This window comes from Schizophyllum commune (assembly GCF_000143185.2).
Source record: "Schizophyllum commune H4-8 unplaced genomic scaffold SCHCOscaffold_11, whole genome shotgun sequence".
Classification (NCBI taxonomy): domain Eukaryota; kingdom Fungi; phylum Basidiomycota; class Agaricomycetes; order Agaricales; family Schizophyllaceae; genus Schizophyllum; species Schizophyllum commune.
This window is the reverse complement of record NW_026089548.1, coordinates 1,064,714-1,086,088: the sequence shown is the minus strand read 5'-3', so window position 1 is coordinate 1,086,088 and position 21,375 is coordinate 1,064,714. Positions and strand designations below refer to the sequence as shown.

The following is a 21,375-nucleotide window of genomic DNA, read 5'->3' as shown; positions in this document are numbered from 1 at the left end:
ACATGCGCTCCCAACCTCCTACTGCCTGTCCTGGGGAGGGCTTGGGTGCGGGTAAAGTCGAGAGCTGGCTGGGAAGACTCTGCTCGCTGCCGATTCGACCAACCCAGCTCTTCCCGCCTGCCATCTTGCCGATGGTGGTGTTCCCCCTCTGCGGGAACTGTAGCACCGCGCTCTCGTGTCGCCCCCCAGCCGTCGCCAATTGCGCTTTGGCCACCCGCGCGTCCAAATGCACGGTCTTGATCAATCCGATCGCTGAGGCAGTACCGCCGGCGCGGATGTGTCGCCCTCGCGTGCGCGAGATGGTCCTTGGCAGCGACTCATTCCCGGGTGCGTACTGCGCGCTGCTTTCGTCTCGCGTGCTAACAAACCGCCTAGTACTCGTCGCCTTGAGCGCCAACGCGAGTCGCGCAGTTCGTGAGTGAGCGCGTGCAGCTGGCCTATCGCGCGATGGCGGGGTGGGGGACTGTGGCGAGGGAGATCGTGACGTAGAAGGTGTGTTTCGTGGACTCATCGCGTGCGAATGCTCATTGATAGCTGGTCCATCCAGTCCGTGACGCGCACGTCCCGCTTCCCGCGTGTCTTCGTCCCCCAACCAGCCAGATCGATGTTCCGCTCTTTTTGACCGCCCCCCAGTCCTTGCCGAAGGCGCCGCATCCACCCGAGCTCCCGCTCGCCCGATTTCGACCAGCACAACTGTGGGTGCAGGACCATGCGAGGAGAGATGCCGCTGCTGCGATTGCGTTGCTCCGAGTGTCTTCGGCCTAGGTGCGTGTCGCGCTTGGTCTTCTTCTCGCGTGCTGACGTCGATCTCAGCACTTGCAGATCGTGCGGAACGCGTTGGAATTCGCGCAGCTGGGATGTTGAGCGACACCGGGAGCAGCAGCGGCGAGGATAATCGTAGCGGAAAAGGTGCGCTTTGTGAGAATTTTGCTTGAGCGGACGTGATAATCGCATTTTCCTGCAGTACGTGGCGTGCGGGCTTTGCCTCGCTCGTGCTAGGACGCCCTCCCGCCCGAAAAAAAAGATTGGTGTTGTCTCGTCGCCCCCCAGTCTCCGGATGCGGTATCGGCATCGCCTGACGACCCCCCTGTACCTGCACCTGGTCAACTAGTTTGGGCGCGAGCGCGGGACCGTGCGTGGCGAGACATTGCCTGGGCAAGTGTGCAGCCAAGAACATCTTCGAGCGAGGTGCGCGTTGCGAGCCGCTTCCCCCTTGCGCGCTAACGTCTCTTTCCGTGTTCACTAGCCCGCGCGCGTTTTCCCAGAGTGTGGGACACCCCCGAGCTTGCGGTTGCGCGGTCTCGATAAGCCCTACCGTGGACTCATTGCCGCCGGCGTGAACGTGGAGGCCGATTCGCTTTTGCGCGCGCGAGACGCCCCTCTGCAGCGACTTGTCAGAAGGTACGTGGTGCGCGTCGCGCTCTTTTCGCGCGCTAACGTTGAGTTCTGCACTTGCTCGCTGGTCTGAACTCGAGGACGGTCCGAGACGTGTCCGAGTCCATGCGGCTTGCGCGTCGCGCCATGCTGAGGATGGCGATGGCAAGGAGAATGGCGGACGAGGTACGCGTCGCGCGAATATTGCTTGAGTCGAGGTCCTAATTGTCATACAGCACGGCCGTCTCGAGTTTTCCGCTCTTGCGCCCCCCATCCGCGAACCTCCGAGGTCCGTGCTCTCCGGTCGCCACCCAGCCTTCACGCATATTATCGGGGCTGCCAGACGATGCTCCTCCGCGCGCTCAACGAGCTTGAGCGCGGGTGTAGAGCCGCTCGAAGGGGGACAGCGCCGCTGGAAACGCGCGCCCGCGATGAATTCCGCACGTGTCGTTGGCCAAGGTATGTGTTGCATGCTGATTTCTCCTCGCGCTCTGACGCCGATCTCAGGGCTTGCCGCCTCACTTGAGCTCACCAATCGCGCGAGACGCGTGCAAGTCCGCGCCGTTGCCATGTCGCGCGACTCGGGACAATGGGACCGTGGCGATGAAGGTACGTGCCCCTTATCTATCGCTTCCGAAAACGCTCTGATCGCCTCTTCCTCCAGTATGCGGCGTGCGAGCTCTGCTCCGCTCGTGCTAAGACTCCCTATCGCCCAAGGTAAGAGATTGGCGCCGTCCTTGTTGACTAGTACGGATGCGAGCGCGGGACCGCATGTGGCAAGAAAACGCCGCCGCGAGCGTGAAATCAAGAGCACCTTCGGGCGAGGTGCGCTTTGCGCGCTGTTTCCATCTTCTGCACTGACATCACATTCCGCGCTTGCCAGCTCGCTCGCATTTACCCGGGGTGCAGGACGCCTCCGAGCTCCCGGTTGCGCGGCCTCGATAGGCCCAGCTACAGGCGTGGGGCTGCCGAAGTAACGGTGCCGCCGTTGCGAGCGCAAGTTGCTTGCTTGTAGCAGCTCATTCCCAGGTGAGTGAAGCGCTCTGCTCCCCTCCTGCGTGGTGAGGTCATCTGCAGCGCATGCTTGCTTGTACCAAGTCGCCCAACGCATCCGAGCTCTCATCCGCACGGTCTTGAGGGGCCCGACCGTCGCGGGACTGCGCAAGGAGAGCTGCTGCTGAAAATGCGCGGTCCGAAGTGCCTTTGGCCGAGGTACGTGTGGCGCGTCGTTCGCCTCTCGTGTGCTGAGGTCATCTTCAGTGCTAGCCTGCGCGTTCGAACTCGCCAGTCGCGCGGGACGTCGCGCGATCTCGACTAGCCCGGTCGCGAGCGCGGAAGCGTGCGAAGAGAGATGTCGCTCCTGTGACTGCCTGACTGAGCGCTTCTCCGACCCAGCTGTGGCCGTAAGACATTTGCAAAAGAGCCCGGCAATTGTCTGCCAGCCTTTTGCAAAAGATGCGAGGCTGTTGTCGGCACTGCCACACGCCCCGGCCAGGTCGCCGGGATCCCGCCGGCTCCTGCCCAATGCGGTAGGCAGCTCCCCGGGCTCGCCGGTCAGGGTTGCCCGCCGCACGCGATGCGCGTCGCGCACTCTGCCCCGCAGTCGGGATTGATGCGCGCGCGCGACGGCTCTTGATGCGCCGCCTGCGCGCGCTGCTGTGGCTGTGCCGTCAACGCCGCATCGCGACACGCGTCGCCGCCGCCACTGCTGCTGCCTCTCGCGAGCGCGTAGATAGTGGATATATATATATATTCAGTATATAGGAGAACATGTTGAGATGCAACATGTAGGCGAGGGGTCATAAATTGGAAGAAAATATAAAGAAAGCACCACCGAAAATTTTCGGAGGTGTGGCTGGACGTGCGGTAAGGGAAAGGGTACCTGCGGGCATGCGCGGGAGTAGTGGAGAGAGGTAGATGCGTGTAAGACAAGTAGCAGCCAGCCAGAGAACTGGCTGGCTGCTGCTGCGTAGTCAACACGATCGGGGAGGGGGTGGGGGAAGGGGCGCGACATGCTGGGCGCGCGAGGCAGCGTGCTCTGCCGGGCCATGAACGACGTAGAGTAGGGTGGCGTGGGGTGGGGAAGGGGATAGTGACGCCGCAAGTCGGAGGGCTCGTCGTTGCCGTTAGGTGGGTGACCGGGAGGGGTGTTGAGCCGGCGAGATGGGGAAGACGCCCTTAGACGTGTCGTACGTGGGCGTGAGGAGGTAGAGGAGGGTTGCCATCGCTTCAGAAAACGACGCGAGGCGGTGGGATGGCAGCCGGGGTGGCGGTGGTGGTGGTGGTGGTGGCGGGAAGCAAGGGGCGGTGTCCGATCACGGCCCTCTGAGCTCAATGTCGACGCCGTGATCGCGCTATTGCAGCTGAATATATAAGTGAGAGATGATGGTATTTTGGAAGGGAAAGGGGGCGCACTGGAATCCTTGCCACGGCGCAACGCGAGGGCGCCACCCGTGTTGTGTCCAATGGTAAACCAGTTGGGGTGATGATGAGCACGAAGATAATGCCGAAGAGGGTGGATGGAGTGTGGATAGAGTGTGGGGGAGGTGTCCATGAGTGTATCAACAAGAAGAAGAGAAGCGAATGAGAGGGAAAGGCCGGCTCGAGCGCGCGGGGACGGCGGGTGGCGGATGTCTTGATATTCGGGTCCACGATTTCGTGTCTCGGGACCCCGCGGATGCCGGTCCGGACGTCCGAGAGCGGTCCTCGGCGTCGAAATCGGCGGCGGGAGCGTGCGGAAAAGCGTTCGCTTAGCAAAAAAGTGCACAGGAAGGAAGGGGGGCATGTAAAGAATATTCAGCAGAAGTTTTGATTATGATCTGTGCATAAAACATTGAGTAATACTGAAAACATGCTAGATTTGACCAAATTCTCATACTATCTCTGCTGCTGTGTACTATCTAGGGCAAAGAATATTCCAAATTGTACATGCCAAGATAGAGCGCACTTGCCCCTACAGAATGCACTTTGTTTGATAGGAATCCGCGGGGAATTGAGCTGTGAGCGCGCCAAAGGGTGGCTGATGGGAGCACTGAGGAAGAATTGATTGATTCTGCTTCAAAGCCCATTAATCTTGAAGTTGAAGTTCTGAGGGCTGTACCAAGCAGTACCCCTCCAAAATGGGTATATCAGTCAATATGCATGTATACTCCGCTAATCTACCTTTACTGCACTGCCAGGTGTCCCTCGGCTTGTCTCCGAGGCCATCGACGTCGACGACGCCGATGCTCGGATATCGGACCGAATGTGCGGCCCGGCCTCCCGATGCACTCGGTTGCGCGTTCGTTGTCTTCCACCACCATTACCCTGCCCTTCCAGTCGTCGCCCCGCGTCCCTCGCCCTTCCCTGATCTCCTCCTCACCCCTTCCATTATATTATATGTCTCTCACTCTATCGCGCGCCCCGGACCGCGTTGATTGTGCTCACCCACCACAAGTTCGACGCGCCACGCCAAGCGGCACGCGCCAACGCGCGCGACTATAGGATTAGGCGCGATAAATCGCGCGTAGAGGGCGCTTAGGTGCGCTGCTACGCTATGGATATCAAAAATTTGCTGACTTTCTTTGAAATGTCTCTTTTTTCGGCCATCTTTTGGCATGCCCCCCACCGTACATCTAGTGTCGTGGGCGGTCAAATCTGAGCACCCAGAGCGCGCTCAACGCGCTCTTCCTGAACCCTCCCCGCCCTCTCGAACCCCCCTCCCCTCGTTGAGATGCGCGCCCCGTGCTCAGCACGGCCCGTTTGAGTACCCACTGCACCGGCGAATTCGCGGTGCTGGGCTCGGCGCGGGGCGCGCAAATTGACGTTACCAGGCCCTCGCGGCCTGGACAAGGTGCTGGGATGCCGAGCATTGGCTCGGGCGCGTACAGCTGTCCAGGCAGACGCGCATCGGCAGACGCGCCATCGCGTGACAGCGCGACCTGTCACACATGTGCCGCCATTCTCCCACCGCCGATAGCGCTTTGAACGCCCCGCTTCATCATCACCACTACCGCCCCCGTGACCAATGTCTCACAAAGGACAGCAACAAGCGCTCGCTCGGCAAGGCGGGCCCCAAGGTCCCGATCCCACACTCCCACCCTAGCAACCACTCTACAAGCGCGAGAGGCTCGCAGGCTGACACAGTCTGCCTGCAAGCACCCTCTTCCTCACTCCCCTGTCCAAGCAAGGTACGCGTCTGCCCGCTACCTCCAGCGCGGGGTGCTCGACGTGTACCGCGCCAGCGAAAATTTTCGCTGGCTCTTCTATTCATTTTTTCTCGTCCCTCTGCGTATTCCTGCGCGTCTTCTACATACAATGTACTTTTGGTACATATATGATCTACTTTATATGTATCACAAGTGCGGACGAGCATAGACGAAGGTGGCGGTGTCACAGACGCGCGTCGCGACGTTGACGCGCTGACAGCACAGCCACCGCAGCGCGCGCAGGCGGCGCATCAAGAGCCGTCGCGCGCGCGCATCAATCCCGACTGCGGGGCAGAGTGCGCGACGCGCATCGCGTGCGGCGGGCAACCCCGACCGGCGAGCCCGGGGAGCTGCCCACCGCATTGGGCAGGAGCCGGCGGGATCCCGGCGACCTGGCCGGGGCGTGTGGCAGTGCCGACAACAGCCTCGCATCTTTTGCAAAAGGCTGGCAGACAATTGCCGGGCTCTTTTGCAAATGGCTTACGGCCACAGGTGTCCGACCAAGGTGCGCATCGCGCGCCACTCTCCCGTTGCCCGCTAACGCTATTTGAACCTGACAGTTCCTTCAGATTTGTCGGTGGCGCGAGACTCGTCCGAGACCGTGCGACTGGCAAGATGCGCCACGCTTGCGCGCGCGAGACGTCTACCTCCCGCAACTCGTCCAGAGGTGCGCATTGCGTGCTGCTCCCTTCTCGTGCGTTGACGTCGAGCTCAGGGCTCACCAACTCGCGCGCGAGCACCAACCGCGTGGTGAGCGAGCGAGCGGGAGCGTCCGACTTGTCCTGCGACGCAATGGCGTGGGATGACGGCAGGAGTACATGTGGTGGCGGAGGTACGTTCAGAGGGCATTTCCCTGTGTTCGCGTTCATGTCCCCCATCCGCGAAGGCCCAAGCCCCCCGCTCTTCGGCCGCTCCTCAGCTTTTGCCGACGACACCACGGTCATTCGAGACGACTCTCGCGCAGCTACCATGAGCCCGAGCGCGGGTGCGGGACACGACGAGAGACTCTGTCGCGGCGACCGTGCGGCCCAGAGCGTCTCTGACCAAGGTGCACGTCGTGCCCTGCTTCCTTCTCGCGCGCTGATGTCGCTCTCCCTGATAGCCAGCTTGTTCGAATTTGCCGGAGGTATGGGACCTGGCTGGGCTTCCGATAGCGCGGCCTCAATAAGCTCGCTCATGGATGCGGCGGTGGCCATGCTGGGTGACGAGACGAGCGAATTCGGCAGGTGTGCGAGATGAGGTGGGGAGTTGGGGCACCACAACGGGCGAGGTCGCGCTGGTCTCAGCGGCGATTGTACTTCCCCCTCCCCTTGACTCTCCTGGCTCGTGCGAGGCTGCGTCGAATGGCACACCCTACTCGAATATTCATCCTCCCTCGAGTCTAAGGTATGCCCATCGTGCGAGATTTTCCTATTTGGCAAAGCAGTCTCGGAGGGCGTGACCTGAACGGGCGACTCTCGTCGTGTCGCTTCGTCTGCCTTCCCGGACCGCCGTGTATGCTGAGAGGGGCATCGCTGCATCGTAGCAAGACCCACTGTGGTATTCGTGCTGCTCGACCCATTTCCAGCTCGGCTCGGCTCATCCTTGCGTGGAGGTGTATGGGCTGGCGATCCAAGCCCTACCTCCTCACCACCTGCTGGCAATCCTAGCAGAGGTTTGGATGATGTGCTAGCTCTAATTGAAGGGCTAGGTGCAACTGGAGGGTGCTCGTGAGCAACACGCGATGTGCGGTGTCCCGCCGAAGGTGCGACAGAGGTTGGTGGACTGGTCATTTGTTGAGCGGGTTCCAGCTGAGGGGTGACGTGCAGGAGATCTTCCGCCTGTTTGCGGTACTTTCGGTAGAAGTGTACGGCTTTGGCGCACTGCTGGGAAGCCACGACGTGGGCAAACGAGAGGTCGGAATAACTTCTTGCCTCTCTGAGGGAGTGAGCATGCTTCGCCATCTCGAACTGGAACTGCCACGCTTTCGGGGCTGGCTCATTGTCTGCAACTGTCGCCCTTACCAACGTATCCAGAACTGGCTGCATCTCCATTGCGAGGACTTCCAGGTAACGCGCAAATTCTATCGCACTAACCTTCCGCCTCCCCAATCCGCTCTCATACGAGATACAACCATCTTTGTCCGGCCTCGAGGTCCAAGTGGCAACCCCGTGCACACGGTTACGCAACGAGTCGGGTTGAATAGGACAGGTTGGAGTATACACACCGTAGTAGGCACGGTCAGCCGCACGCATAAAGCTTCTGCGGGTGGTCCCAGACATAGCCAGAAGCACACAATTGCAGAGTGGTTAAGGCGCGAGTCAGCTCCCAATACCGGGACGAGAAGGAGCGGAGGTCAAAGCCGGCGATCCTGGCAATCCTCACACTCCACCCAGACGGTTCTAGCCAGTCAAAGGTTTCTCGTCTCAATATCAGAGCAGCAGGCAAAGCGTGGGCTGCAGCTCGACTGGGACCCCTTAACGTCCACTTTGTGGAGGCTCGTTAGCTCCACGGGGGTCGCTCACCAGTCGAGCGGGAGCCGACACGGAGTGGTCGCCTGCTGGCGACGGAGTGGCCTTGTAGAGGCGCGGGAGCGACAAAACACGCGTCAAACACGTGTCCGTGGCACGTTCCGTAGGCGACGGTAAATCCAGTCGCTCAAGGATGTGCGGGAGCGCGCGTAGCGTGCGACGCGGGGAGTATCCGCGGCCCGAGGCTAGAGAGCCTACGAGGGACTTGTGACCGAGCCGACGGCTGGCAAAAAGAGGATGGAAGTAGGAAAGATGATAATATTCATATGTAATGGGCCTTTTTGGACCATGATCGTATCTAATCTAATCAACAATACATGAGGCAGATAATGAAGATAAGTCCCCGAGCGAGGTGACTCGAGAGTAGCCTGACCTGAGAGGTCCAGGTCTCTACAGTCCCAACTCATCGAAGAACGAGCGGAGCCATGCCAAGTGCTGGCCGGCATTAGCTAGACCAATGTACTCTGACTCGGTAGACGAGAGAGAGACCATGGACTGCCGTTTGCTAGACCAACCTATGGCGCCCCGGCTTGAGATGAACACAAAGCCGGAGGTGGACTTGGACGTGTCATTGCATCCGCCCCAGTCAGCATCAGTGTAGCTGTGGAAGTCAAGGTCCATGCCGGCGTCAGCGCCGTCGTAGACCAGACACCAGTCGCGCGTCTTCTTGAGGTAGCGGAGGACGCGCTTGGCCAGTTCCCAATGGCAAGCCTTGGGGGCGGCGCTATAGCGGCCAAGAACCCCCACCACATAGGCGGTATCCGGTCGGGTGCCCATCATCCCGTACATGAGCGAGCCCACTACGCTCTGGTAGGAGACGATGGGACCCCCGGGGACCAAGGCCATATGAGTGCGCACCTCGTTGTTGTTCGGGTCATCAGCGGAGATGCGAGTGCTTGTGGACATGGGGGTGCTGACTCCCGTGCAGTCTGACATGCCATACCGCTCAAGCACAGTGTCGATGTACTTCCTCTGGGAGAGGGAGATTGTGCGCTTGCCCGGGTGCCGGATGATCTCGATGCCCAGGAGGTACTTGGCGGGACCCAAGTCGCGCATCTTGAAGGAGGCAGTGAGCTTCTTCTTGATGCTGTCCATGAAAGGACGCGAGGTAGCGGCGAGGAGGAGGTCGTCGACGTAGACAACGAGGAAGCAGACCTGCTTACCATCCCGGAAGACGTAGAGGCAAGTCTCCGAGTTGAGGCGCACAAACCCGAGCTTGTCGAGCTTGTTGTGGAGCGTCTGGTTCCACGCGCGACCGGCCTGTTTAAGGCCATAGACCGACTTCTTGAGTCGCCAGCAGTAGCCCTCCCGGATGTCTACGCCAGTCGGGGGAAGCATGTAGAGCGTCTGTAGCAGCTCACCATTGAGGTAGGCGGTGTTCACGTCCATCTGGTCAGTGTAAAGACCAAGGCGGGCGGCGAGGGCGAGGATGATGCGGATGGACTCCAGGCTTGCGACGGGTGCAAAGGTGTCCTGGTAGTCGACTCCTTCCTGCTGAGTGAAGCCACGCGCCACAATGCGCACCTTGTACCGCTCGATGTTCCCTTGAGCATCCTCCTTCAAAGAGAAGACATGCTTAGAGGTAATCGGCTTGACGCCCTCCGGGATGGGTACCTCCTCGTAGACGTCGTTCAGCTTGAAGCTGTTCAACTCCTCCGACTGCGTGTCCAACCACTTGTCGCGCTCTGGGCTCGCCATGGCTTGCTTCCAAGTGGTGGGAATCTTCCGCGCACCACTGCTCGACCGACCACCAGATGCTGCACCCGCGAAGAGTTCGTCATTGAGAAAAGCAAAGTTCACTGACTCGCCCTCTTTGTTGGGTTGACCCGGGGGATCCCCACCCCCCTGGGTAGGCGCTGGTGCAGGTTCTGGTACGGGAGCTGGTGCCGGAGGTGGAGGAGGAGCTTCCGCCTGAGGCGGCTGCTCTCGACGTCGGCGATTGTCCTCGAGTTGCTGCTCGCGCGCGCGGATGTTCGCTTCCCGCTGCTTCCGCTGCTGAGCGGACACCTTCCGGTGGTTTTCCTGCCGCTCCCGGGCATTAATGTAGCCCTGGTCCTTGTGCTGGTTCGCTGTTCGCTCTTCTGGCTTGCAAAGGCCAGGGCGGCGTGATGGGCCAGCGGCGGGGGCAGGAGCCGGCGGTGGCGTGGCCGGTGGCAGAGACTGGCGCGGTATGCGCGTCTTCGGTGGACGCGGAGGAGGCGGTGGCTCATCTGAGTCAGGTGAGGGCGGACGATTATCTCCCACTGGCTCTGGCGTGGGTGGACGAGGTGCTCCCACTGACCCGGCTGCAGGTGGCTGGGCCGGCACATCGTCGTTGTCATCGTCCTCACTGTCACTGCCCGCATCTGGAGCAGGAGTGTCCTTGGGCGGCAGGCGGAAGTACTTGCCAAAGTCCTCCCACTGCTCGGCAGACACATCGTCTTCGCCCGTGCGCATCTCGTCAGGAGAGGGGGAGGCGTCGTCGAACTTGACGTGCCGGGAGATGATGACCTTCCGAGTGGCGATCTCGAGGAGCTTGTACGCCTTTGTACCCTCAGACCAAGCGTAGCCTATGAGGATGCACCGGCGGGCGCGGTCGGCGAACTTGCCCTTCCGCTTCTTCTTTGGGATGAGTGGGTAGGCGGGGCAACCGAATGGGTGCAGGGCGTGGACGTCAATAGGACGCTTGACCTTGCGCATGCGGTTGATGGGCAGTTCTCCCTTCTGGCGGCTGGCAGGCGACAGGTTGATCATGTCGGTGGCGTACTCCATCGCGTACATCCAGTACTTCCGGGGAAGCTTGGCCGCGCAGAGGTTAGCGATTGCCCGGGTGACCAGCGTCTGGTTCATGCGCTCCGCTATGCCGTTCTGCTCAGGCGTGTAGGGCGCCGTCGTCTCGTGGATGATACCGCGTCGGCGGAACTCAGCCTCCATCTTGTTCGAGCAGAACTCGCCACCGCCATCTGTGCGGGTGAACTCAACCCAGCCGGGGAGCCACTCCCACTGCTCGATAGAGTCGCGGTGCTGATGCTCCATGTCGATGCACCACTGATGAAGCTTCTTGTAGACCTCTGACTTCTTCTTTGTGAAGAGCGTGTAGACGCCCGAGGAGTAGTGGCAGACGATGACGATCCAGTAGAGGTAGCCGCCAATGGCAGCGGGGTCGACGGGGCCACCAACGTCACAGGAGACGAACTGGAGTGGGCGCGAGGCGGGCGTGGTGCTCCGCTTGAAGGGGAGCTTCTTCATCTTGCCCATGACGCAGGGCTCGCAGAAGGACGGAATGCCGGTGAGCGTGTCAACCTCCCCGAGCTGACCATGACGGACCATGTTGCGCAGGCTCTCGAAGTTTGTATGGCCCATGATCTGGTGCAGCCGGTTGATGTCAACGGCGGTGAAGGCGCGTTCATCCATGCCGATGGGCTGACAGTCGACGTGGTAGAGACCGTGTTTGCGCGTCGCGACACAGGCGATATCGCCGGAGGAGTCGCGGATAGTACAGGCGTTGTCCTTAAAGGACACGCGCAGACCACGCTTGGTGATCTGGGGCACCGAGATGAGCGTCAACGCGAGGTCGGGGACATGCAGTGTCTTCCGAATAGTCAGCGCGCGCACACCGTCCGGTGTCTTAGAGGCGAAGCAGGCGGTGCCAATGCCTACTGCCTTGATGACGGACTCATTCCCGAGGTAGATGTTGCGTGGCGGGTCGAGGACACGGTAAGTGCTACCGTCAAAGAGGCGCTCGTCGGGGGTCATGGTCTTTGACGCACCCGAGTCGACGATGTGCGAACCTTGGTGTCGCTGCGGTCGCTTAGGATCAGACTGGACATAGGCGGAAATCTTCTTGTAGGCGCGGCGTGAGACGGTTACATGCGTGTCGTCTACGTCTGAATCCGAGTCCGAGTCTGAGTCCGAGTCCGAGTCCTTCACCTTATTCGCCTTCGCCTTCTCCGCCGCTCGCTCCTTCCGCTTCTTCAGCGCCTTCTCCTTCTGCCCAATGATCGTCTTGCACTCCTCGGTGGAGTGCCCCTCGCCGTGGATGACACAGGTCGCCTTCGCCTTGGCCCTCTTCTTGCCCTTGTCCTTGGGCTTGCGCGGTGGGGGCGCGCGAGAAGAGGAGGCGGCGTATGCCTGCTCGTCGTCCGAGTCCTCCTTGCTGGTCACCTGTGCCATCAGCTTCGCCTCGACGTAGGAGAAGGTGAGGGGCGCGGCCTTGGAGCTGCCCGCCGAGATGCCGGACGAGACGATCTTCCACTTCTCTGAGCTGGGAAGGGAGGCGAGGAGGATGAGGGGGACGAGGTTGGCGTTGAGGGGGTAGCCGAGGGTGGCGAGCTGGGTGACCGACTGCCGAACGCGGTGGATGTGCGCGCTCATCGCCTCGCGGGAGACGTCTCCATCGTCGCCGTCGGCGAGCTTTGCGCGGAAGATCTTGATCAGTTTGGTAACCGCCATCTCGCTGGTGTTGGTCTGCTCGAACTTCTCGACGAGCTTCTCCCAGAGTTCGCTCGCATGCTGGTACTCGTGGAGCTCGAGGGCGATGTCATTCGAGAGGTGCTCCCGGATGGTGGAGAGGGCGCGGGCGTTCCGCCAGGACCAGGTCTCCCTCCGCGCAACTTGGTGAGTGGTAGAGGAGGAGCCCGATCCGGTGGATGTGGTGGAGGTTGCCGGAGCGCCGGGTGACGTGGACGGGGGTGAGGACGTTGTCGGTGTCGGTGGAGTCACCGCAATCTCAGGGGGAGGGGATTTTTCCGATCCAGTCACCACAGAGGTGAGATCGTCCCTGTTGAGGGCGTCGGTGACCCGGAGGCGCCAGAGCGTCCAGTCCGCCGCGTCGGTGAGCGTTGGGACCTTGCTGTCCTTGGGAGCCATGGCGCAGAGTGGGATAGAGTGAGTCGCAGATCGAAGTCTTGCTCGATTTAGGCCACGGGGCTCATAACCTTTCACGAGCTAAATATGCGCAGGAAGCGCAATACCTCAGTCTTCCTGCTATGGGAATAGCGACTGAATTCATACCTAAATATGCGCAGGAAGCGCAAGACTAAGGTAACGTTAGTATACAGTAAAGTACAAGTAAAGTAGAGCTCACCCTCAGTCTTCCTGCTATGGGAATAGCGACTGAGGGAAGAGAAAGGAACGTGTATGTACAGTATAGTACGGGATCGACCGTGGGAACATACTTCCCAAGTAAGCACCTTCCTAATTGGTGAATCAGGCCTGATTCACCAATAAGGCAACTCCTTCACGCGGTGGAGGCAGGCTCGCCACCTAACCACCACTTCTGACATCCACATATCACACCTGCATCACAGATCCACCACTCATCTTCTGTTTGTGCTTCAACAGCTGCCTACAGATAGTGCTTGTAGCATATGTAATTTACCACCAGCATCACGAAAAGCTGAAGCCAAGAGAGCTTTTTGTAAGTCAATTCAGTTTTTTGTAAGATAAATCCACCTTAGCTTTCTGCAGAACTTTACAATAATCTCAGTTAGCTTTTTGTCACGCGGGCCTAGTGCTGGAAGATTATTCGTCGCTCGACGATTTCGCCGATGATGAAGGCGAACACATGCACGCCATGAGAGTGCGCACCGGCACGCGAGCCTCGCGCGAGGAAAGGCTTAGAGCGGTCATCGAACCGACGGGGAGACATCGTGGGACGACACAGGTTCTATGCTCACAGAAGAAGATCTCGCGCCCTCGGCGACAGCATGCAGACCGAGCCGGCCTTGCCGCGCTCGTTGAGATCAATGGGCAGCCCAGGCACTCAAGAAAAAGTCTACTTAGATGTAATGTTTGAGTCACTATCTGTAGTCTAAATCCATTTTTTCTGTCCCTCTTTATCAGGCAGATTATTCTGCATATGAAACAGAATATTCTATTGCCTCAAAATCCAGATTATTCTACAGTATATATACACAGAGAAATCTACGTCTAGAATAATCTGTTACATACGATTGCCATAGAATAATCTGTTTCGACAGAATATTCTACACCGCATGTAGGTAACAGATTATTCTACAAGTAGATTTATCTGTTTGAGTCGTAGGCGATAGATTATTCTGTTGCGTATGATCGCCATAGAATAATCTGACAAGGTTGCAGGAAACAGAATATTCTGATGTATATAATCTCAACAGATTATTCTATCCCATACAATCGCCATAGAATAATCTGTTGCATACAGTTGTAACAGAATAATCTGTTGTATGCGATTGCCATAGAATAATCTGTTGCGTACAGTTGTAACAGAATAATCTGTTTGAGTTGTCGATATCAGAATAATCTATCGTCTACGACTCAAACAGATAAATCTATCGCCTACAGTTGTAACAGATTATTCTGTTGCCTACAGTTGTAACAGATTATTCTGTTGCCTACAGTTGTAACAGAATATTCTATCACCTACAATCGTCACAGAATATTCTATCACCTACAATCGTCACAGAATATTCTGTTGCCTACAGTTGTAACAGAATATTCTATCGCCTACAATCGTCACAGAATAATCTGTCGCCTACAATCGTCACAGAATAATCTGTCGCCTACAGTTGTAACAGAATATTCGGGAAACAGAATATTCGGTCGCACCGGCACATTCTTATCACTTAGATTCATCTGTCGGCGCTGGTTGCTGGAGCTTTCAGGTACTGCTCATACAGTTAGTGCAGATAACTCCACGCCAATTATCTGAGTATGTCAGTTCTTACCGCATGACGAGCCTGAGGCCTGACTGTAGGTACAATGTGTTGTACCTACCAGATGCAATCAGGGAAGACAGTGCCAGCTGCTCTTCCCTAAGTACATCCGATGCCCAGACCTCTAGCTAGAAGAATTCAGACAATATTCACACAAAGTAAGGAAACTCATGCTATGCCCAGCATAGACATGTTAAGATATCATGGATGACGAATATGTTACACTTTTTGATGAAATACTATGCAAGAGAGTTCGTAGCGAATCCAAGAAGTAAGTATGTGCGAAAAAAAACCAAGACACAAAAGACATGCGACGACCAATCAAAGTTCTGCAGAAGACCGGATAGGAGGCGGCACCAGCTCGCGGTGAAGCTCACCCCACAAGCACCGCGTGTAGAACATGCTGGCTTGCTCCTCGAGCCAAACTGCCTGACTCCGTGTGAGGTGGTTGAGCTGCGCCACTCTGACAACACAGTCCCAGATCGGCGGCGACCAGCCTGCCATAATCTTGACCATTGCCCGCACGTAGCGCGCGCGCACCCTCCACTCGCTAGCCACTAGGCCCAACTGCTGCTCTCCGTTGCCGCGCACCGTAAGGAGATCACCCGCGATGACCGTAGCCGGGTCGAAGATTTGTCGTAGATGCTCTTCCTGCTCCGCCCGGTTCATGATCGCGACACTCATCCGCTGGTTCAGGTCGATCCAGTCCTTGCGGAACAGCACCTCCTGCAGGCGCCACAGGATCGTCTTGAGGGTAGCTGGACCCGGCATCTGACCGTGGCTGACCTCCTCGCCGTAAATGACATACGGAAGTTGCATCTTGTGGACGAGCAACTCCAAGCTGACCTTGCCGCCGAAGATGCCCTCGATAGCTTCGAGCGCGTTCTTGGTAGGGCCAGTGGGGTTCGCATTCATCGTATGCTCGGCGAAGAGGACCAGGCGCCAGTCCGAGTTCGACAACTTCCACGGCATCGGTGCGTTCGCAGCACGTCGAGTGCTGTCAAGGTCGTCGTCCCAGTCCGTCTCGCGCGCGTTCTCTAGCAGCATGTTGTTCATCAAGATGAACATGTGAACCATGGCGATGCGCTTCGACTCGTCCTTGCCACTGACGAGCGTCCTGGGCAGCGGGAAGCATCGCTTAGCGTCGCCTTCTCGCGCGCCCACGTGGCTCCAAGACTGCGTCCAAGCAGCTTTTGCCGCGTCCCATGCCAGCGTCGTGGAAGGTAGGGCCTTCTGATGGTCGTCTACAGTTCACAAGTCAGCATGTCGTTGCATATAGCTTGGAAAATCGCACTTACAGGTGGAAGTGACCCATTGCTTCGGATTGGTGTGAATGCCCTTCGGAATCCGCTGCTGGACATGCGCCTGGGATCTGCCCCATGGCTGCAACGGCGCCGCTGCTGCAGAAGTAGACGAGGAAGCCCCGGATGCCGCCGTGCTAGCTATTGGCGGAGGCGGTATATTCGCTTGTGCTCCCGGCCCAGGCGGCGTCGACGCTGTTGTCGCAGCAGCACCGCTCGAGAGTGGCGGCGAGTCCTCTCAACCCTCGGGCGGCGGGGTCACAGACGCTGGCGCGACCTCAACAGCCGCAGTGCCCTGGTCCAACAGCTCCGTGTCAGGTAACATGTCGACGTCAATGGTCCCCTCGAAGTCGTGGACGCTCATGGGAAGCATGTCGACGTCGATGACCTCGGCCGCCTGGTTGTTACGGGCCGGGTTGACGCTCTCGACGATTTCGACGCCGGCGGAGCTCTCGCGCGAAGAAATGGCGTCAACATCGATGGTGCTGTACGCTAATGCCTCGCGGTCCTCGTTGGCGTCCTGGTGGTCGTCGAGCGTCGTGTCAACGCCCTCGATTGCGGGCAGCGGGCGGTCTTCAACGGGGAGAACTTCGACTGTGGGGATGCTCTCGTCATCCGCAAAGGACTCTGCGGCCTCAAACGGGTTTGCTGGGGGCGGGTCCGGAGCGCGAACACTGCGCAGGTAATCCACGCTGCGCAACTTGGACGCCTCCCTGTCCTTGATACTGGGGCGGGCCCACAGCGGGTCCTCGTCCTTGTTCATCGTTGTATCAAGAGGGACGTTGACGGAGAACTGAATCGACGAGTAAGCGTGCACCTTTGCCAGCCACCCACTGTCGGAGAATGTGCCCTTAAAGACGTAGGGGAGGCGCTCGGGATGGGGCGAAAGGCACGCCATGCGATAGGGGGAGGTCATCGTCACCAGTCGCTCAACTGAGGGGACGTTGACGAAGTTCGACCACTTCATGTCGTACGCCATGCCATTCGGCCCGCCAAAAACTTCCGAGCGCCAAACAGGGACGCGACATCCAGCCAGATACTTCATCGTGAAGAGGTCGTCCGTGAACGCGCCAACGACCCACCGCAAGGGGTTTGCAGGATTGAAGTCTTGGTGGTGCTCGATGTTCTCGTAGTGCGCGACGGTCTGATTCACAATGCCCCACCCTTCCAGACAATACCGCTGGAGCTCCCTCGCCGCCAGTTGTCATTGCACGAGAGGCATGCCGTGGATTTGGAGGTATCCGTACAGATGGCGGATAGCGACCTCGAGGCCGTCGAGATAGGGATGCCCAGCCATTAGCGTCTTGTAGTACTTGTCGAGGTGCTCGTCGGAAACATGTCGGTCATCATCGGGGCCAAGCGACTCCTTTAGAAGTGCGTCTCGGATCTCTTCGTCACTCATTCCCAAATCCTCCTTCATGCTCTTTTCCCCGTAGTGGATGCTGGCCTTGGTGATCTTTCTGAGCAATGAGCAGATAGACTTCACAGGCTCTTTGAGAGCATCGGCGATATATGGCTTGAGGAGGTAGCGATCTTCGCGGTCGATGAGCGGATCGGGAGCGGGGATGAACCAGTACGATACGTCGTGCCAAAAGATGCTCGTTGGGTCCTTGCGATCGAGAGGACGACGGGGAATGAATGCGCAGTAAAGTGAATGGCCCTCGCGCGCGTTATGTTTGCAAGGAACCCGCGTGTATTCTTGGGCGCCGTACAGCCCATCCTCGTGCACCGCCCACCGGACTAGTTCTTCGGGCTTCTCGGGGAAGTAAGGGATGTAACTGGCGTTGGGAGACATAATGATGTGCGTCCCTTGGCGAGAGAACCCAGCGACGCGCATCCGCAACCACTTGTCTTCTGTAATGTCATTAGTTTCGCGATAAACCGACGGCGAACGCGAACTCACTAGGCCAGACTGCCTCAAAAATATCGGGCGCGAGGTCGTTCTTGAACAGCACCGCGCTTGCCTCCTCGACGGTGTAGTGCGTCGCGTCGGGAAAGGGCATGGGCGGGAAGTGATTATCCTCGCGCAACTTGGCCCTGCTGGCCGCTTCTGCGCCGTACCAGCCCCAGATGATGGCTTCTCCTTCCTGGACGTTTGTGAGAACGCGCTTGCGGGTGTACAAGGCGCATACGCTCACCGTTTGAACCCCGACGTCTCGAATACGCAGAATGGGCGTCGCCTCGGGCTGCCGCGTTCGCTTGACGGGGCGAAGATCTTCGTAGTTCGGAAAGGGTGGTATGGAAGGCGCCCGCTTGCGCGACTTTTTGCCTTTGCCCTTCGGCGAGGCTACCGTAGGCTGGGCGACGGCGACGTTGGCATGCACTATGGCCTTCTCGACTTCATCGCGAGGGAATTCGTCGTCGCTGGAGTACTGCGCGCGCGCGGATCGTGACGTCTGCTTGGCTTTGACGGCAGACGCTTTCTGCTTGCCCTTGCTGGCGGCGGGTTCGGGACGCGCTAAGGTCGCGGGTGACATGCCCGTTGCGGGGTAGGTCCGGCGTGGAATTGGGCGGCCCTCAAAAACGTCGAAGAACGCCTCCTCGTCGGGCGACAGAGCTGCTGGCGGGGGCCCGGCCTGGATGGCGATGGTGGCGTAGTGGCGTTCGCACCAGTCGGACGCCCGGGCGGTGGTGAGCTGCCTGCCGTCCCACTCAGCGGCGCCGGCGAAGCGTGTTGGTTGCGAATCCATATCCTGTGTGGGCGTAGCGTGTATTCGTTCGGAACTGTTGGGGTTGCACAATCCAACACCTAACATATGGCGATGGATTGCGGACGAGAGCGAAGACGTTCGGACACTTCAGCAAGTTCCGATCACGATGCAAGTAGCACGTACCTGCGAAGTCGCGCGAGCCTGTGCTTGGTCAGTAAGGCCTAATTCATCGAGCAGGTCACGTACCTTTGGTCTGAACGTCCGAGGACTGTCTTGGAGCAGCCGGCGCTTGTTGCAATACGCGGTAAAGACGGGTCCTTGAAGGCGAGTGGAGGGCACCTGACTAACTGCAGACGGTGGCGAGGTCGTAGGCGGTGGCGAGGCCGTAGTCGGACAGTTCGCGGAGGAGCGATGAACGAGGGGCGCGGAATGGCGTGGTAGCAGTCAAGAACCGCCAAGTCTGCAAGCGCCGCCTCGATCAGTCCGGCGACTGCCGAGCGGCCCTTGTTTGGTCGTATGTGGCGTCGCCGTGATCAGAGCGCACGCAGAATATTCTGTTCATTCGTCTTGACCGTCATCCTCGTCGCTGTCTCCACCCCTGTCGCCGCCGCCGCCGACTTTCCTCGGTCCCCCGCCCGTCTTGTTTGACCCCCTTCATGGTCTTCTTGCTCGCGCGGCGCTCCTCGCTGCACACGGTGCGTATGTACCATCTGTTCCCCACGTAGTATACTGACCCCCGAGCTTGCGCGACGGATGACTTGCGACCCCCCGCTGGCCTCGATATGCTACGCGACCGGCGGGGTGGCTCACAAGCTCCTCTTCTCGTGCGCTGTCGTCCCAGCGAGCGCCGTCTGTAGCCTCGGGTACCGTTCCCCAGCGCCTCGATCGTTCGTCTATGGATATATGGTGCGTCTACATCGCTTCTCTGCAATGAACGCCGTTGACCATTACACGCGGTCTGTGGGGGGCTCGTATCTCGCCTTCGGTCGCTAATCTCATTGCCTGGTAAGCAGATATCGTCTTCCCCTTTGGCTTACACTGATCCCCCTCCCTTGGTCTCTGCCTCCTCCTGACCGGCCTCGATATGTTGCGCGACCGGTGGGGAGAGGGTCGTTGAGCACACCCATCGACGACCGGCTTCCCCATCTACACCGAGCAAGACCGAATGAAGCCTACGATGTCTTTTCCCCAGCCGCGATTTGCTACGCGAGCGCGGGACGTCCTCGCACATCGCGCTCGTCGACGTTCGCATGCGCTACAGGTTCGTCTGTCGCGCGTTCCCTGACCTGATGCGACATTGACTATGCTCAGGCTCCCGTTTTCTTCCCGGGCCTCTATATGCTGATTGTTCGCTTACTGCGCCCATCCCGCTCCAAAAGGTGCTTTTGGTGGCAGTCCAGGTAAGCAGAAGTCCTTTGGTATCCACTGACCATACTAAAGAACCATCAATGGGTGGAAAGAGCGCAAGTAATTCCACCATTGCGAGCGCACGAGCTATCGGGGACGCATCTTGCAGACCCTCTACACCGTCAGTACGTATTGTTGTGTTTCCCGCGCGACATCTAACTGACTTCACCTATTACATCGCTGCCCCTCGCTATCTGCTGGTACGACAAACAGTTACCTGACCTCAGAGTCTGGTCTGTATATACCCACGTACTCGCTACACATACAATTAGTCAAAAATCCGGTGTGTGGAGACAACGTGGTCGCGCGGGCTTGCGTCGTTGCCCATCCTGTTCGTCCCGACCATCACCAAGCCGGCGTATCTCAACCTTGCAGAGGTTCTCATGGGGCGTATCACGAAAGCGCAGAGACGGCAGTTCGCGCTGGCATCTTCCAGTGCTGCGAGCGGGCAGGCTAGCGACGCTCCCACAGCACCGTGTCCGCATACGCCGGAACAAAAACAGCAAGTGCTGCCGAGAACGCCTACCAAGCGGCATTCCTCGCGCACTGATGAGCCTCTGGGCTTCACACCAAAGTCCGTCAATGTCTGGAACAAGGGCAAGCGTAGGCGGTGGCATGAGCCGCCAGTTGCCGTTATTGGTTTGGGGCGGGCTCTGAAGACCAGGAAAGACCACCCGTCTGTTCCCGCTCATCGCCTATCTTCACCTGGCCACGGGCGCAGCGTGCGCGTGGACACGCCCATACCAGCGTCGGCTGCTCTTGACGAGCTGGCGGAGCTCGGTCGCCCTGTCAAAGGATCCCGCTGGCAGCGCCGCCGCGAGACGACCACGAGAAGATGGGAGCAGGAAATTGTTCCTCTTCTTCACAGGCCTTACATGCGTCTGATGGAGGAGACGGACAACATGCGATTACCCGCCCCAAGCGTGGACGGAACATCTGCCCCGTGCACATGCGAAGGCGAATATGCTCGGCGTCTCTCGATTCTGGTTCTGCGGATGACTAGTGAGTGAAAGAGTGGATGGCGCAATGGACGCTGACCAAAGACATCTCAGGCGTCGAACGAATAGAGATAGACACATGCAAATGTTGACCTGCGGCTACTCAGCTGGTGCGAGGCGGTCTTTTCCCTTGCGCCCCATATCGTCCCAACCTCGCGGTCGACATCGGCCTTCTCGAATTTGTGCGGGTGCTGTTCCTCCATATATCGCCAAACGTCAAAGCCTGGTGTAAGGCTTCTGAGATATACTTACTGGGGCGAGGCCATAAGATCA

The 21,375-nt window shown here is 58.8% G+C and overlaps 5 protein-coding genes across 5 annotated transcripts; 3 read left to right on the top strand and 2 right to left on the bottom strand.

The window, feature by feature from the left end:
- Positions 1-2: 2 nt before the first annotated feature.
- Positions 3-2,073, top strand: SCHCODRAFT_02713867 (uncharacterized protein; the record flags this gene model as incomplete). Its single annotated transcript, XM_003028337.2, has 11 exons — positions 3-327; positions 376-414; positions 634-765; positions 814-909; positions 965-972; positions 1,051-1,188; positions 1,247-1,401; positions 1,476-1,560; positions 1,611-1,833; positions 1,882-1,983; positions 2,039-2,073. 11 exons carry the CDS (start codon positions 3-5, stop codon positions 2,071-2,073), a joined length of 1,338 nt encoding a protein of 445 aa, XP_003028383.1.
- A 3,012-nt stretch (positions 2,074-5,085) lies between these two features.
- SCHCODRAFT_02515569 (uncharacterized protein) lies at positions 5,086-5,340 on the top strand (the record flags this gene model as incomplete). Its single annotated transcript, XM_050343330.1, has 1 exon — positions 5,086-5,340. A coding segment is annotated over one exon (255 nt), but the record flags the coding sequence as incomplete, so codon positions are not given.
- Positions 5,341-5,812: 472 nt separating this feature from the next.
- On the bottom strand, positions 5,813-7,795 carry SCHCODRAFT_01104156 (uncharacterized protein; the record flags this gene model as incomplete). The annotated part of the gene is made up of 1 exon (XM_003028049.2): positions 5,813-7,795. One exon carries the CDS (start codon positions 7,793-7,795, stop codon positions 5,813-5,815), a length of 1,983 nt encoding a protein of 660 aa, XP_003028095.1.
- Positions 7,796-15,066: 7,271 nt separating this feature from the next.
- On the bottom strand, positions 15,067-19,949 carry SCHCODRAFT_02514904 (uncharacterized protein; the record flags this gene model as incomplete). Its single annotated transcript, XM_003028047.2, has 12 exons — positions 15,067-15,989; positions 16,044-16,261; positions 16,313-17,190; positions 17,260-17,900; positions 17,950-18,133; positions 18,185-18,795; positions 18,881-18,898; positions 18,944-18,985; positions 19,046-19,157; positions 19,508-19,590; positions 19,649-19,686; positions 19,735-19,949. The coding sequence occupies 12 exons, from the start codon at positions 19,947-19,949 to the stop codon at positions 15,067-15,069; spliced, it is 3,963 nt and encodes a 1,320-aa protein (XP_003028093.1).
- A 1,248-nt stretch (positions 19,950-21,197) lies between these two features.
- SCHCODRAFT_02470849 (uncharacterized protein) lies at positions 21,198-21,374 on the top strand (the record flags this gene model as incomplete). Its single annotated transcript, XM_050342694.1, has 1 exon — positions 21,198-21,374. A coding segment is annotated over one exon (177 nt), but the record flags the coding sequence as incomplete, so codon positions are not given.
- Position 21,375: the final 1 nt, after the last annotated feature.